This window comes from Zonotrichia leucophrys, chromosome 15 (assembly GCF_028769735.1).
Source record: "Zonotrichia leucophrys gambelii isolate GWCS_2022_RI chromosome 15, RI_Zleu_2.0, whole genome shotgun sequence".
Classification (NCBI taxonomy): domain Eukaryota; kingdom Metazoa; phylum Chordata; class Aves; order Passeriformes; family Passerellidae; genus Zonotrichia; species Zonotrichia leucophrys.
Window position 1 is genome coordinate 9,992,081 of NC_088185.1, and position 13,276 is coordinate 10,005,356.

Below are 13,276 nucleotides of genomic sequence, written 5' to 3' on the forward strand. Positions count from 1 at the left end.
GGATGCTGTCCCGTCCTGCGGAGACAGGCTCGGCTGGCACTCCCCGGGGGGATGAGGGCTGTCCCTGGGTCCCAGCCCTTGCCAGAGGAGGTTTCTCCAGGAGACCGGGTTCCCTGAGCCTGATCAGCAGGCCCTTCCACCCCTCCTCTAGAGCTTGGGCATTTCCAGCTGGAGGCAGAGGGAGGATGGAGAGGGTCTCAATTTACAATAGCTGAAGGGAAAAAAGAAGATTAAGTAAGATTAAGAGCAGGGACTCAGGTGCCAAGAGCATTCCCTCACAGGTTTTTATTTCACCCTGCCCTGTGGTAGGTGTCCCACAATAGAAAGAGTCAACTATTGACTCTGCCCTTCATGCAGAGGGCTCTTTGGGACAACATCAAATAGACTGAGTGGCTGGGATTTCCCCAGGGCTGTGGGGGTGGGTGGTTTGAATCCCAAGGCCCGTCAGCTAGCTGATCTCTTTTTCCATTTAAACAAACACAATCACATTTTTGGGATTATTGCCCAGAGTGAACGGTGCTTTTTGGAGATTTTGGCAGTAAGTGTGTCCTTGTGCTGCTGGTAACCCGCATCTCTGTGTCCCCACAGTGCCCGCAAACGCCCCATCCCCTACTACCGTCCCAGCCCCTCCTCGTCCAGCAGCGCCGGCAGCTATTCCTCCTGGTACAGCAGCTTCAGCCGCTCCCCGAGCCGCAGCCGCAGCTACTCCAGCTACCGGACGAGCCGCAGCCGAAGCTGGAGCAGCAGCCGGAGCTCGGGCCCCAGGAGCAGCCGCAGCAGGAGCAGGAGCTATGACTCAGGAGCCAGCTCCGACAGCCTGCGTCGTTAGGGAGTGCCACTGCTGGCTGACACCGGGTGCCGGCGTCACCGCCACATTCCTGGCATTCTCCGCTTCCTTCCCACCTACCTGGCCATCGATAGCAATCATCCCCGATACTGACGCGGTGGCACTGCCGGGTCCCCCTTCCCCGGTTGGGAGTGAGAGCCCTGGAGCGCCTGGTGCAGCCCCTCCTCCCCAGCGGAGCGGGTGGCTCCGTCCCAGCTCCCCAGGCCAGGCTGGAAGAAGGGTCGGTGCTTTAGAGAGGGTCTGTCAGCTCAGACCTGCTCCATCCTCCCCGATGCTCCCATCTCCCCATTGCTACTGCTCTCCAAAGCACTACCAGTGGTCCAAAGGAAGGAACTCTGCTCCTTGCTCTTCTCACAAACCAGGAACCAACAAATTAACTTCTGCTGGAGAGATAGACCCAGTTGGGGAGGAGTTCGCTGGAAAACTTCAGTGATGGGTGGGGGAATGGCTGTCCCCACCAAGGCAAATACCAGGTCCTTTGGGTCTCTCCTCCAGAGCTGCTGCCCGCTCTGCAGAGAAAATATTTATTTTTTGCCAGTCAGCCAGTCCCTGCTATAAATAGAAGGCTAGAAATCCCTCCCAATGTACTTCCTGGGGGAAAAAAAAAGCCTGTTTGCTCTTTCTCCTGCCCTTTCCTACCAGGCAGCAGCACCTTTTGCAGGGTTGTTTTATCCCCCCAGCACTGAATCGCTTGCAAACCACCTGCTGAGGTCTGAAGCAGACCTGGGGCTGGTGGGGTACAAGGCAGAGGGGAGGTGGTGCCGCGCTGTGCTCCGAGGGCTGGGCCACGCAGGGGAGACAGGAGCTGTGGGGTTTCCCTCTTGGAGGAGCCTCAGACAGGTTGGGTTTAGGTTCTTCTTCAGGGAGCATTGCCCTTGGATGCATTGCTGGTGGGACCAGAGGGAGGTGCAGAGATGGCAGTTGTGGGGTGCAGTCAGAACACACAGGGTTAAAAGGGCATTGCAAGAGCCAGGGGACCCCCATTCCCCTTCCTTAAAACACACAGCAGGATTCCAGGCAATCCTGGAATTCCTCCTTGAGCCCCTCTGGCTGCCCCAGGGCAGCATCAGCAGCACAGCTGCAGGGCCAGTGCCAGGCTGCAGCAGGATGCACTGGTGCCCCAGTTTGTTACTGGGAGGCTGGAGCAGTGCAGGGGGACGGGAAGGGCCCCCACTAATTGCCTGTTTTGCCAGGGAGCCACAGGCTGCCCTGGGCCCTGGGGTTTTGTCTCCGTGCCAGCCCAGCTGCCTGCGCAATTACTGTGTTTTGCCGGGTAACAAAGGCTTCTCCCAGCACAGGCTGAGCTGGTGCCGAGGAGTTTATTTCTCTTACAACACCTGGGTGCTTAGAGACGCTAATTTGGGCTTAAGACTTCCCTCCCTCCCTTTTTCCATCCCCTCCCCTTCCATCCTGCATGATTATTAACGAGTTTGGGCTTAATGAGTCAAGGAGGTGTGTGTTGTTTAAGTGTTACAGAAAAGGGCTGAGTGCAGCCACCATCTGCAGGAGGAGAGGGGCTCAAAAAGAATGCAACCCACCCCCCATCTACAGAATTACCTACAGGCCCCTGGCAGCTGGAAAAGGGACAAAGCAGCAAGGGGAGGAAGGCTGAGTGCCACGAGCTGCTGTGGTGGAACTGGATGATTGCCTCAGCAAGCCTATAAATCTGTTATCTGTTGGAAAGTACAGCAGCACAGGCAGGGATTCCATCTGGGTGGTACAGGAGGAAGTTTTATGTCAGGGCCATCTTTCCCAGGATCTTTCCTGGTGCTGGTTCCCCTTGTCCTGTGCCTTCAATGGCCAAAGCTCCCCCTTTTCCCAGACCCTCATCCCTCGCCTTGCTTGCTGCAGGCAGTGTGAGGATGAGGGGGCTGAGGCAGAGAGCTGGGCACTGGTGTGGTTGGTTTAGTGGGGATGGGTCCAACCTCTGGGAAGATCCTTTCTAGGATACAGAGAGAAGTGCTCCTGGCAGGGCTGAGCAAATGCTCCGGGGATCAAAGACAGGATGCCACTGCCCTCCCTCCTGTGCTGGCCCCAGCAGCAGCCCCTTGGCCACCCTCTGCAGCAAACTCCCTCTCAAAAGGGCTGAAAACCTCATGCTTCTTCCCCAAAGAGTCTCTCCCAGTCTGATGCTGAAATGCCCCATCCTTCTGCTCCCTGGGAAGATCCAAAGGCAGTGATGGGATCCCAGACCTCCCCAGCTCTCCCAGTGTTTCAGGAGCACCCCCTGCCCCTTGGCACCCCGTAATGCACACGTGGAGCTGCAGCAGGGAAGCAGCGAGCCTGGAGATCCAAAACCAGGGAAGGAAAGGAAAGAAGAGGAGCTTTGTGCAACTGGTGTAAATACCAAACTCACACTGACTGGAATCCTCGTGGCTGGGGACAGATGATGGAAGCACCACAGCAGGGTTGGCAGCACCCACCCCGTGTGGGTCAGGGGTTGTGTGGGGCAGCTCCTGCACTCGTCCAGCTGATCCCTCCATCAAGGACTGCCTCTGCCTGAACAGTCCATGGCAGCTAAATGCTCCTAGGGTTTTCCCAAGCAGACTTGCATTGGAGTAAACCTCTCTAAATTATTTATTTATTTATTTATTTAATATTATTATTATTATTCTATTTTTAATTGTATGTCAGAACGGACCAGTATTTATTTATTCTGATTTTTTTTTCTAACGTTAAGTTATTTTTGGATCTGTTTGTTTGTTCAAATGTATCCATGCCGCCGGTCTCGTGTAAAGGTTTACAGCTGTGGCCCCTCTCAGTGAGGTGGCCGGAGGAGTGACAGTCACTCCTGCTGCCACCGTGTCCCTGTGCGCTCTCAGGGACACACGAAGGGACGCAGGGCAGAGCTGCGCGCTTTCACCTTGGAATCTCGGGTTTCTCATTAGATTCGTGCAGGAATGCGATGGGTGTGAGCGCAGAAACGGGTCTGGGACGTGTCGGAGGTGACAGCGAGGGTCTGCCTGCCGGCCGAGCCGGGGTGCTGGCGGTGCCACCAGCGCAGTGTCGCCTGCGCGGGCCGGCCGGGAGCCAGCTGGCCCCGCGCTGTTTGCCTTGGCTGCGCCGGCAGCGCTCAGCCCGAAACCCGCCCGCTCCCGCAGCCACCGCCGCGCTCCCGGCCAGGATGCCGGGACTGCCCTGCCGTGTTCATCCCTGCCCGCTGACCCACCCATGGGAAAACAAAGGAGATGAGACTGTGAGAAAGCGATCCCCGCGGAAGGTCCTTGCAAAATCCAGCCTCTGGTGACGGATCTGATCAAGGCTCCGTGTGTATGTGTGTGTGTGCACATGTGCATATACATGTGAGTCTCCCTCGGTGTTATTTATTTTTTAACTTATTTAATATTTTTAGTACAAGCTTTAGTACACCCTTCCTGTTAGTGGACAGATGGGGTTTCTGTGGGTTTGTGTGAAGCTGTGAGTTTTTCTGTCTCTGTGCCTTTTGCCAGTGCTTTTTAATTTTTTTTTTTAAGTTGTTTCTCTCATTCACTGCTTTTATGGATTTTTGCTCTGCATCCAGCATCTGAGATTGCTGCAGGTGCTGTCTGCAAAGAGCAGGTTCACCTGGAGGAAAGGCAGCTGGGTCACTTTGGTGTTGGTGAATTGCTGCTGTGGTCAGACACACAAGGGGTGTTCAGGGCTGGCCACAACATCAGGATAATATCTGGGCTGGTTTTTGGGAGTCTCACACTCAAAGGCTCTTTCCCAGCCATGATTTTGAATCATCCCACAAGCACCCCTGCTGCCTTTCCCTGCCAGAGCCCATGTCACAGAGCTCTTTCCCAAATGTCCCTTTGACCCTGGAGCCATCAACTCTCCCCATTCACTGGACCTGCCTTGGCTCTGGGTTTGTCCCCCCTGTCCCAACCCCGTGCTCCAGAAAATCCAACACCATTTCTGCAGGTTTGCTGGGAAGCAAAGACAAGGGATGTTTCAAATCACTGTTCTTCTGTTCTTTCTTCATTGGTTGCAGCACTCGGCTGAGCTTTGCTTTATGTTAACTGCAATTTTCTCAATGTTTTTGTTGTTTTGGGGACTGAATTTGTACCAAACTTGTCTGCAACAGCCAATCACTGTTATTTTGCTATGCATTGTACATATATTGAACAGGCTGAGAGGACTTGGCCTCTATTTAATATTTATTTCTTTTATTTATTGAGCATTACTTTAAAAAAAGCTATTTGGGTGATACTGTTGGGTCCATGAAGGCAGGAGCTTTTGAAGTGGTGCCAGATATGTTGGAGAGAGGAAGGCAAATTTGGTTCATTTGGACCTCACCACCAGTACTTAGAGAGGAACCTCATTGTGATGGAGATGGGCAAGGCAGGGGAAAACTCTCAATTTCCTTGAAGCAGCTTCTGTTGACAAATCACATCCCCCTGGAAAGAAATGGGGAATTCAGAGGTGACAGCCAGCTCTGGTGGAGGAATAACCCTGCTCCTCTTACTCTGTCATGTGGCATAGGGCTGCCATCACCAAAAATCCCTGGAGTTCTCTGATCTCCCACTGCTGGTCCCCTCTCCCCTCTGGAGGTTGGGGACACTTGTCACCCTTTGGATCGGTGATGAGGAAGGGAATAGGATGGAAGTGACTGGCCGTGGTCTCCACCAGGAAGGAAGGATGCCCACCCTGCCCCATCCTGAGACCCCCGTGCTGTGCCCTGCTTTGCCCCCTTCCCCAGGCTTTGTGCCAGCAGCTTTTCCCTGGTGTGAGCTCAGTAGCTAGCAGGGCTGGGAGGCCTCCCCTGCTGTGTCCAACACGAGCAGAGCTTGCTGCAGGCATCCTCCCCCAGCTTTGAGAAGAGCTAAAATGAGATGTGCTGAAAGTACCACCCTGCCCCAGCATCGCTCCACCAAGGCTGCAGCCACTGCTCTGCTCACCCGGGGAGGTGTTTATGCTCCTGGGGCAGAGCTGCCTGTGCTGCTGAGGGTGGGCACAGCTCCAGTGCCAGCCACTGACACTGGGCTGCTCCTACAGAGCTGGCCCAGAGCTGCTGGGTGCTCAGCCAAGGCCTCTTGGGGTATTTGAGAAAGGGGCAGGTTCAGGTGCCTAAGGGAAGTCTTTGCCCTTTAGTGTCCAGTGGGGTTTTATTACCTCTTCACCAGAGAATAAATCATTCTCATCGCTTTGCTGCAGCCTGGTAGTTTGCACACGACTGGGAGGGTCTCCAAAGCAACAGTGTCATGGTCAAGGACCCCAGTTTTGGGCTATTGCCTAGAGAACACCCTCACCAGCCCAGGGCAGCTCTCCACCTTTGAAACCCTGTGAATGAGCAAAAGATGTAGATCAAAAGCCCAGACGTGAGAAAATCCAGGAGGGAAATGGTGCCTCTGTTCTCTGCCTGTTGGTTGATTCCATCCCCACCGACACCGGCACATCTGTTTGAGTTCACTGTAAAGCTCCCCTTGCTCTCCATCCACATGTGTTCTGTATCCTTTAGTCTTCCTGGGTGTTTGAGTTGTTAGCCTGGTTAGAAAAAGGTTCCAATAAAGGTTTGGACAGTATTTCCTTTGCATCATGTTCCTTTTGCATACAAGTGCGTGCGGTGGGATATTTCGGGTTGTTTCAGCTGCTCTGCAGGGAAGGGCATGTGCCTCCACTCCCAGCTGCTGAGGACTGGCTCCTCAGGGCACTGGCTGAAGCAAAAAAAAGTTGTGGGCTAGTATTTCTGGCAGCTCTGCTTTCCCTGCTGGGCCAGGCTCCTGCTGCCCTTTGCCAGGCCCTTGGATCCCCCCACCCTGTTCAGGCACCGGGAGTCCAAGCCAGAAATGTGCCCATCTGTCCCTGGAGGTCACACTGGGCTCACCAGTGCTCTCCTTGGGGCTGTGCCCTTCCCTTCCTGCACAGAGTTCCCATGCCACAGGGTCCTGCCATTGGCACCTTCTGGGCAGCAGCCCGGGGCAGTGGGGACTCTCCAGCACCCTGAAGTCCCCCAGGGGAGCAGCAGCACTGGGCCATGTCCCCATGTCCCCATGCTCCTCAACAGGGCTCAGATGGCACCCAGGAAAGGTCTGGGCATGGCACAGGTGGGGACACGGGGCAGCATCCCCAGGTCACCCAGAGGAGAAGGGGAGCTGCAAGGGCACTCCATGCTTCCCAGAGCTGATGTGGTGGGGTGGCTCGGGGTGGGAGGCAGCCGGGAGGATTGGAATGACAACAGGAGCTAAATTGGGATGGCCCAGAGAGGGTGAGAGCAGGCGGGAGGAGGGGACGTGTGACTAATGGGGATGAACAAGGCGACAGAAAGAATTCCTGGCCGGGGAGGGAGGATGGCCTGGAGCTATGTGGGCAATGTGGGATGGGGGATGTTGTGAGGCTCCTGGAAACACGGCAGGATCGTGGGACTGCCTGAAACCTCCTCGGGGCTTGTCCCTCTCACCCCGTGCGCTGCTGTTTGCCCAAGGGGGTGGCAGGGCTGGGTGCTGGGGCGATCCTGCTCCCCAGCCAAGCTGTGCCCAGCTGAGCTCAGGCTGTGTGTGACAGTGACCCCCAGGACTGCCCCCGTACTGTCACCCACGGGCACCGGGAGTCCCCAGGCAGGCAGAGGCAGCCGGGCAGGACAAGGGAATGGAGGGGGATGCTCAGTCCCTCCAGCAGCAGCTGCCTCCCCACACCAGGAGTACTCAGCTGGGACCTCCTCGGGCACCTCCAGGCATCCCTTCGGACCCCAGGGAGACCCCTGTGTGTCCCCATGCTCGGGGGGCACCCCTGGCTTAGCCAAGGAGAGGCAGCTCCCCGTCCCCAGCGTGATTAATGCCATGGAGCCACCAGCGGCTCCATCCCTGAGCGGCCTGTGCTGCATTAAAGCTGCAATTACTTCCACAGAGTCCATTAGAAAAATTGCAGATGCTGGAGAGAAGGAGCATGATGCAGAGCCAGGATGCGGCATGAGGAAGTGCCAACGTCACCCTCATCGATCACATCCCATCCTCCAGCGCTGCCCACCGGAGCCGTGCCCGGACCGCCTCCATGGGGTCCCCGTCCGTGCCAGCCGTTCCCCCGCCCGTGGCCGGTCTCGGACCGTGTCTCCAGTGATGCTGGCTCGGAGCTGCCCCTCCAGCGCTGCTGCCGCGCCCCTTCCCGCAGCTCGCAGCTCGCTCCCGCCGCTGCCCTGTAATTACGGGCCCGGCCGCGGCTGTGATTAACGCCTCGCCCTGCCCGCACCGCGATTGCGGCAGGGCCGGGGCATGCGGCGGGACCAGGAGGAGGAGGATGAGGAGGAGGCAGGTGCTGAGCAGCGCTGCTGCTGCCCAGGGTCCATCTCCTTCCTGCAGTTCGGGGATGCTTCTCCGGGCCCAGCCGGTTATGATGGCCAGAGAGGCATCCCGGAGAGGCTCATCCTGTGCCCCTGCCCCAAACACTGCCCACACACCCCCATGGGGTCGCACTGCCGGGGGTGCCAGCAGTGGGTGACCCATTTCCCGGCACGGCGGTGCCCTGGGGACACGCGGCTGTACAGTGAGGGGAGCAGCTTGCTCAGCCCCACCGCGGTATTTTTAACAGGTGACAGCGGGGTGAAAGCAGCCAGCCCCGGGTGAGCTTGGGGGCTATTTTGGGCGGGCAGAGCAGCAGGAGGGGGCGGCAGGGGCTGGGGCAGCTGCCGAAGCGCCGCGGCCCCGTGGCAGCCGGGATCCTCAGCAGAGGTCAGCTGCCACTGCCCAAATTCTCCTCGGCTGTTTCATCCTCTCCAAAATACTCGGCTGACAGGGCAGGACTTGCAAAACACACACCCCCCTCCTCCGAAATCCATATAAATAGTACTCGCCCAACGGCTGGAAGGTTAGAGAAGTTTCTGGGCTCCAGGCTCAGGCATTTATTGCAGCTCTCACCCAGGAGCAGCAGGGAAAGTTGCACATAAAGTGCTGGAGAGTGAGAAGTGAGAGAGAAGCTTTTTAATCTCAGGATATTTGGGTTTATTATTTTTTTTTTCTCTCTCCTGACAAGAAGTTTTATTTTCCTCTCCCCAGTCCTGGGATCACAGCCAGACAGGAAGCGTTTTCTCGCGGCCAGAGAGCTCCCTCCGTCCTTCCTGCGCTCCTCCAGCTCCCGGTGATTCAGCCCGAATTGATTTTCTCCTCGTCCTTCACCTGGTGCCGGGAAGGAGGCACCGTCCCCGCGCACCCGCGTCCCACCCGGCGTGGATGCGCCTCCTCCGGGACAGGCTCCCGGGGGAAGTTTGCAGCCAGGAGCAGCCGCACAGAGGCTGAGGCTCCGTGTGAGAGCCGCGGGGACACGCTCAGACCCCTCGGAAGGCAGCCATGGCCGACAGCCAGATGCCCTTCTCCTGCCACTACCCCGGCAGGCGCAGCCTCCGCGACCCTTTCCGGGAGCCCGGCCTGACCTCGCGCCTGCTGGACGATGACTTCGGCTTGTCGCCCTTCCCCGGGGACCTGACGGCGGACTGGCCCGACTGGGCTCGGCCTCGGCTCACCACCACCTGGCCGGGCCCGCTGCGCGCCGGGCTGGGCCGCACGCCCCCCATGGCCCCCGCGTACGGCGCCCACTTCGGGGGGTACCCCGAGAGCCGCAGCCCCGCGCCCTTCCCCCGCGAGCCCTGGAAGGTGTGTGTCAACGTGCACAGCTTCAAACCCGAGGAGCTCACCGTCAAAACCAAGGATGGCTATGTCGAGGTGTCAGGTGAGAGCCAGGGCAGCGGGGAGGTGGCACTGCCAGCTCAAGGAATTGCTGCAAAGTGCCAAAATCGCCTTTGTTTTAAGGGGGTGGCAGAACCCCCTGCCTGGGAGCTTGAGGGGGCTGCAGCAGGGCTTTGGGGCATCTCCAGAGGCAGTTTGGGTGTCACAGGGGCGGTTTGGCTCACAAGCCATGGTGGTTTGCTGCCAAAATGAGAAAGGACACGTGTCCTTTGGGGTAGATCTCCCTGCTTTGTGCCCTGGCTGGCAGCACCCGGAGCCAGCAGCCAAGAGGGGCCCCAGCTCTGCTCGGTTAATTATAGCCAGGGTGAGGTCGGCACGGAGGGAGATTCCCTTTAAAGGGGCCGAGGGAGAGGCTGGGAGGAAAGGAGCAGCTGCTCACAGCCCCCAGCCCAGCCTGGCTGGGTCGGCCACAAACACATCCCTGAAATGTCAGTTAATGTCGGGAACAGTGGGTGTGGGGTCCAGCACTTCTGGGGTGCCCACGACTGCCCTCAGTGTCCCATCAGCCTGGCACTGACATTCCCATTGTCCCTGGGTCCTCCGGGCTGGGATCACCAGGGAGGGCTGGGGGCTGCCTCCTAACACAGCTCTGAGTGTTTGTTTGGAGCTCATTGCAGCACAGGGGGAAAGCCACAGCTCAGGGGTGTCCAGGCAGCCTCTGGCCGGTGATCCAGGTTCAGGGACCCCCAGCCTGACAGAGGGGTGGAAAGGAGCCCATCCTTGGGGGTGAGGCCAAGGGGGATGCTGCCACCTACACTAGTTTTATTATTTGTTTATTTTCTTAAGCCCCAGCCCTTGGCAGCCTGTGAGACCCCAGTTTTCCACTGGAAATGTGGCTGTGCTGTGTCTAGCATCTCCTTCCCCACATGGAGAGGCTTCCTGAGCCCTCCCCAGAGACAGAGTTTGCACTGGGGCAGGGAAACAGCTGCTTGGAAAACTCCTGCTGGGTTCAGTTGTTGTTGTTTGTTGGGGAAAAAATAATAAGGTGTTGATGTGGGGTGTTGGCCTTCCCCGCAGGCAAACACGAGGAGCAGCAGGTGGAAGGAGGGATCGTCTCCAAGAACTTCACCAAGAAAATCCAGTAGGTACCGGCTGGTCCGGCCGAGCCCTGCCAGTCCCCGTGCCCCAGCTCACACACACAGGGACTGTTCCATCCCAAAATCTGCCCTTCTGCAGCACCTGCCTGGCCTGCCCGGGCCACGGGGTGATTTCCCAAGGGAAAGAGAGGAGGAGGAGGCCTTTTTTGAGGCGCTCTGTCAGTCTGCTCCATGCCTGGGGCTGCGGACAGGAGGGGAACGGGGAGGAGGCGAGCCCGGGAGCAGCGGGCACGGCAGGCGGGCTCCATCCCGGCACATCCCCGCATCCCCATGATGTCAGAGCGATCGCTATCGCCGTGACTCACCCGCGGCTCGCTTTGGCAACAACACCGCAGAGGCGAGCCCCGACCGATGCGGGGGGCAGGTCCCACCCGCGGGGCTCGCACGGGGTGAACGGCGAAAAGCATCGAAGCCCAGGGCATGGGAAGGGTTTCCTCGGCTGGCAGCGGCTCCGCTTTGCTTTTCCAGCCTGGAGGAGCGCTGTGCGTCCCGAGCTCCCACGGGGAGCTGGGGCTCGCTCCTGCCGGGCGCTCGGGCTCCTTTTACGGGCAAGGCTGGCCGGGGTTTTCTCCTGCCCCGCGCGGCGCTGACATGCCGTCAAACACATCTGCCGGGAGATTAAACAGAGCTCCCGCGGGGCCAGGAGCCCGCTCCAAATATCCCCCGCACATTCCCAGGCGCTCCAGCAATAACAGAGGCTTTGCCGGGGCGCCGGGGCTGCTGCCTGGCCCCGCTGGGGCTCCGAGGGTCGGGATGCACTGGGGAACGCAGCATCCTAACCCATCCCGTCTCTCCTGCCCCCCTGCAGGCTGCCCTACGAGGTGGATCCCATCACGGTGTTCGCCTCCTTGTCCCCGGAGGGGCTGCTGATCATCGAGGCGCCCCAGATCCCCCCCTACCAGCAGTACGGCGAGGGCAGCAGCGGCAGCGAGATCCCCGTCGAGAGCCAAGAGGCCACCTGCACCTGAGCCGGCACCGCCGGCACCCCCGTCCCTTTGTCCCCTTCCCCTTCCCCCGGTCCCTGCGGCATCCTGACAGCCTCGGGCAAGGGTGACGGGTGCCGCTGGCTCGCAGGGATGATGGCAGCACCCGCCACCCCCGCCGAGAGCCGGGGCACGCACCGGGTGCCAGCCCACCGCCCCCGAGGGCTTCTGGCGCCCTGAGTGCCGCTAGAGATGTTGTGCCCACGGGGCCAAGCAGAAAGGATGCTCCTCCTTATGGTTATTGTTTGTTCCGAGTCGCTCGGATGGGATATTTATAATACAATAGCAAAAAAAGGGCCTTTTTTTTTTTTTTCTTTAAAATTGACATGGAAACCTGTAGCTCTGTGTCTTTCCTCCTCCATGAGTTGGTGTTTTTTTTTTTTAAACTACATCTCTGCGAAGGACACGCATCTGGCAGCGTGGCCTCCATCCTGAGAAACGGTCTGCGTGCTTTGAACGTTGGTTTGGGGTTTTGGTGTTGGTTTTTTTTTTTCCTTATTTCCAAAGAGAATTTGTGCTTTTACTTGTCAGACCTGAGGAATAAAACCCAGTTGATGTTCTTAGCCTCTGCTTGTCTTGGCTGAGCTGGTGGGACGGGCACAGGGCTGTGGGGACAAGGGGGATGTCACCGTGTGCCACCTCCCAGCTTGGCACAGGTCATCCCCATGAAGGCAAGGACAAGAGAGATGTGTGGGATTCCTGCAGCAATGGGGGAATTCCAAGTCGAGGACCATGGGCTCACCCTGTCCTCAGCCCCTCAGGGGGTTGAAAATGTTCTTTCTGCTTGGAGATGCTTGGAGATGCTAAACCAGGCTGTGAGCTGGGAAAGTTGGGTTTGCCCCATCCTCACATCCATCCCACCATGCCAGCTTCCCACCTGCAGAGAAAGCACTTCCCAAATGATGTCTGCTGGGCTCTAGGCACAGCCCTAAAACCATTCCTGGGGCAAAGCCCCATTTGCTCACCCACTGCAGCGCCTGGCTTAGCAAAGCCCAGCTGCTGATGGGAGGCAGGAAATTTTCCATCAATCTCTGCAGCACCTGGGCCAGGCACCCAGTTTTCCATGTCAGCAGGACCTCAGAGTTAAAAATACAGCCTCACATGTTTGCTGTGGCTCCTCTGGGAGGTGGTTACCAACAACACCCGCCACGTGCTGCAAACCCTGGCCCAGCACCTCGTGCCACCAAGGCACCCACGGGCCAGGTCGTGCTGGGGAACCTGGGCACTCTCACCCAGCTGTGCAGAATATATTTAACACCCAGCAGCTGCTCCAGATCTGGGACCCCCTGATGGTGCAGAGCACAGCCAGCCCCCAGCTCAGCCTCTGTGGCTCTGCCAGGCAGGGCTGTGAGCACAGCAATTTTTATGAATAAAATATAATCCCCGAAATGCGATACCCACAGCGGCATGGAACGCCAAAAAGTCATGAGTCACTGCTCCAGCCCTGTGTCCTTGTGCCACTTGGAGCTGTCAGGCCCTGTGGGTGACACCTCCTCTCCAGCACAAATTGTCCTTCCTCTTCCTCACCCCTTCAGAGAGTTATTTTTATCAGGCTTTTGACAAAATATCCCCAGGCCCAACCTCGGTGTTTTCCCCTTTCCCAGAAGGACCCCAGGGGTTCCTGGGGACACGCTCAGGCCCAGCACTGGGCTGGAGGTCCCTGTACCCATCTCCTGGCCCTGCACCCTGTTTGGA

The 13,276-nt window shown here is 58.1% G+C and overlaps 2 protein-coding genes across 4 annotated transcripts in view; both read left to right on the plus strand.

Moving 5' to 3' along the window:
* The window catches only part of SRRM4 (serine/arginine repetitive matrix 4), a 45,043-nt gene extending 38,748 nt beyond the window's left edge, over positions 1-6,295 (plus strand). For all 3 annotated transcript variants that reach the window (XM_064727321.1, XM_064727322.1, XM_064727323.1), the window contains one exon: positions 589-6,295. In XM_064727321.1, the coding sequence (XP_064583391.1) occupies positions 589-829 (241 nt within the window). In that variant the 3' untranslated portion in view covers positions 830-6,295. The remainder of the gene's footprint in view (positions 1-588) is intronic.
* Positions 6,296-8,632: 2,337 nt separating this feature from the next.
* HSPB8 (heat shock protein family B (small) member 8) lies at positions 8,633-12,119 on the plus strand. The gene is made up of 4 exons (XM_064726812.1): positions 8,633-8,723; positions 8,815-9,484; positions 10,519-10,582; positions 11,407-12,119. Exons 2-4 carry the CDS (start codon positions 9,106-9,108, stop codon positions 11,564-11,566), a joined length of 603 nt encoding a protein of 200 aa, XP_064582882.1. The 5' UTR covers positions 8,633-8,723; positions 8,815-9,105; the 3' UTR covers positions 11,567-12,119.
* The last annotated feature ends 1,157 nt before the right edge of the window (positions 12,120-13,276 follow it).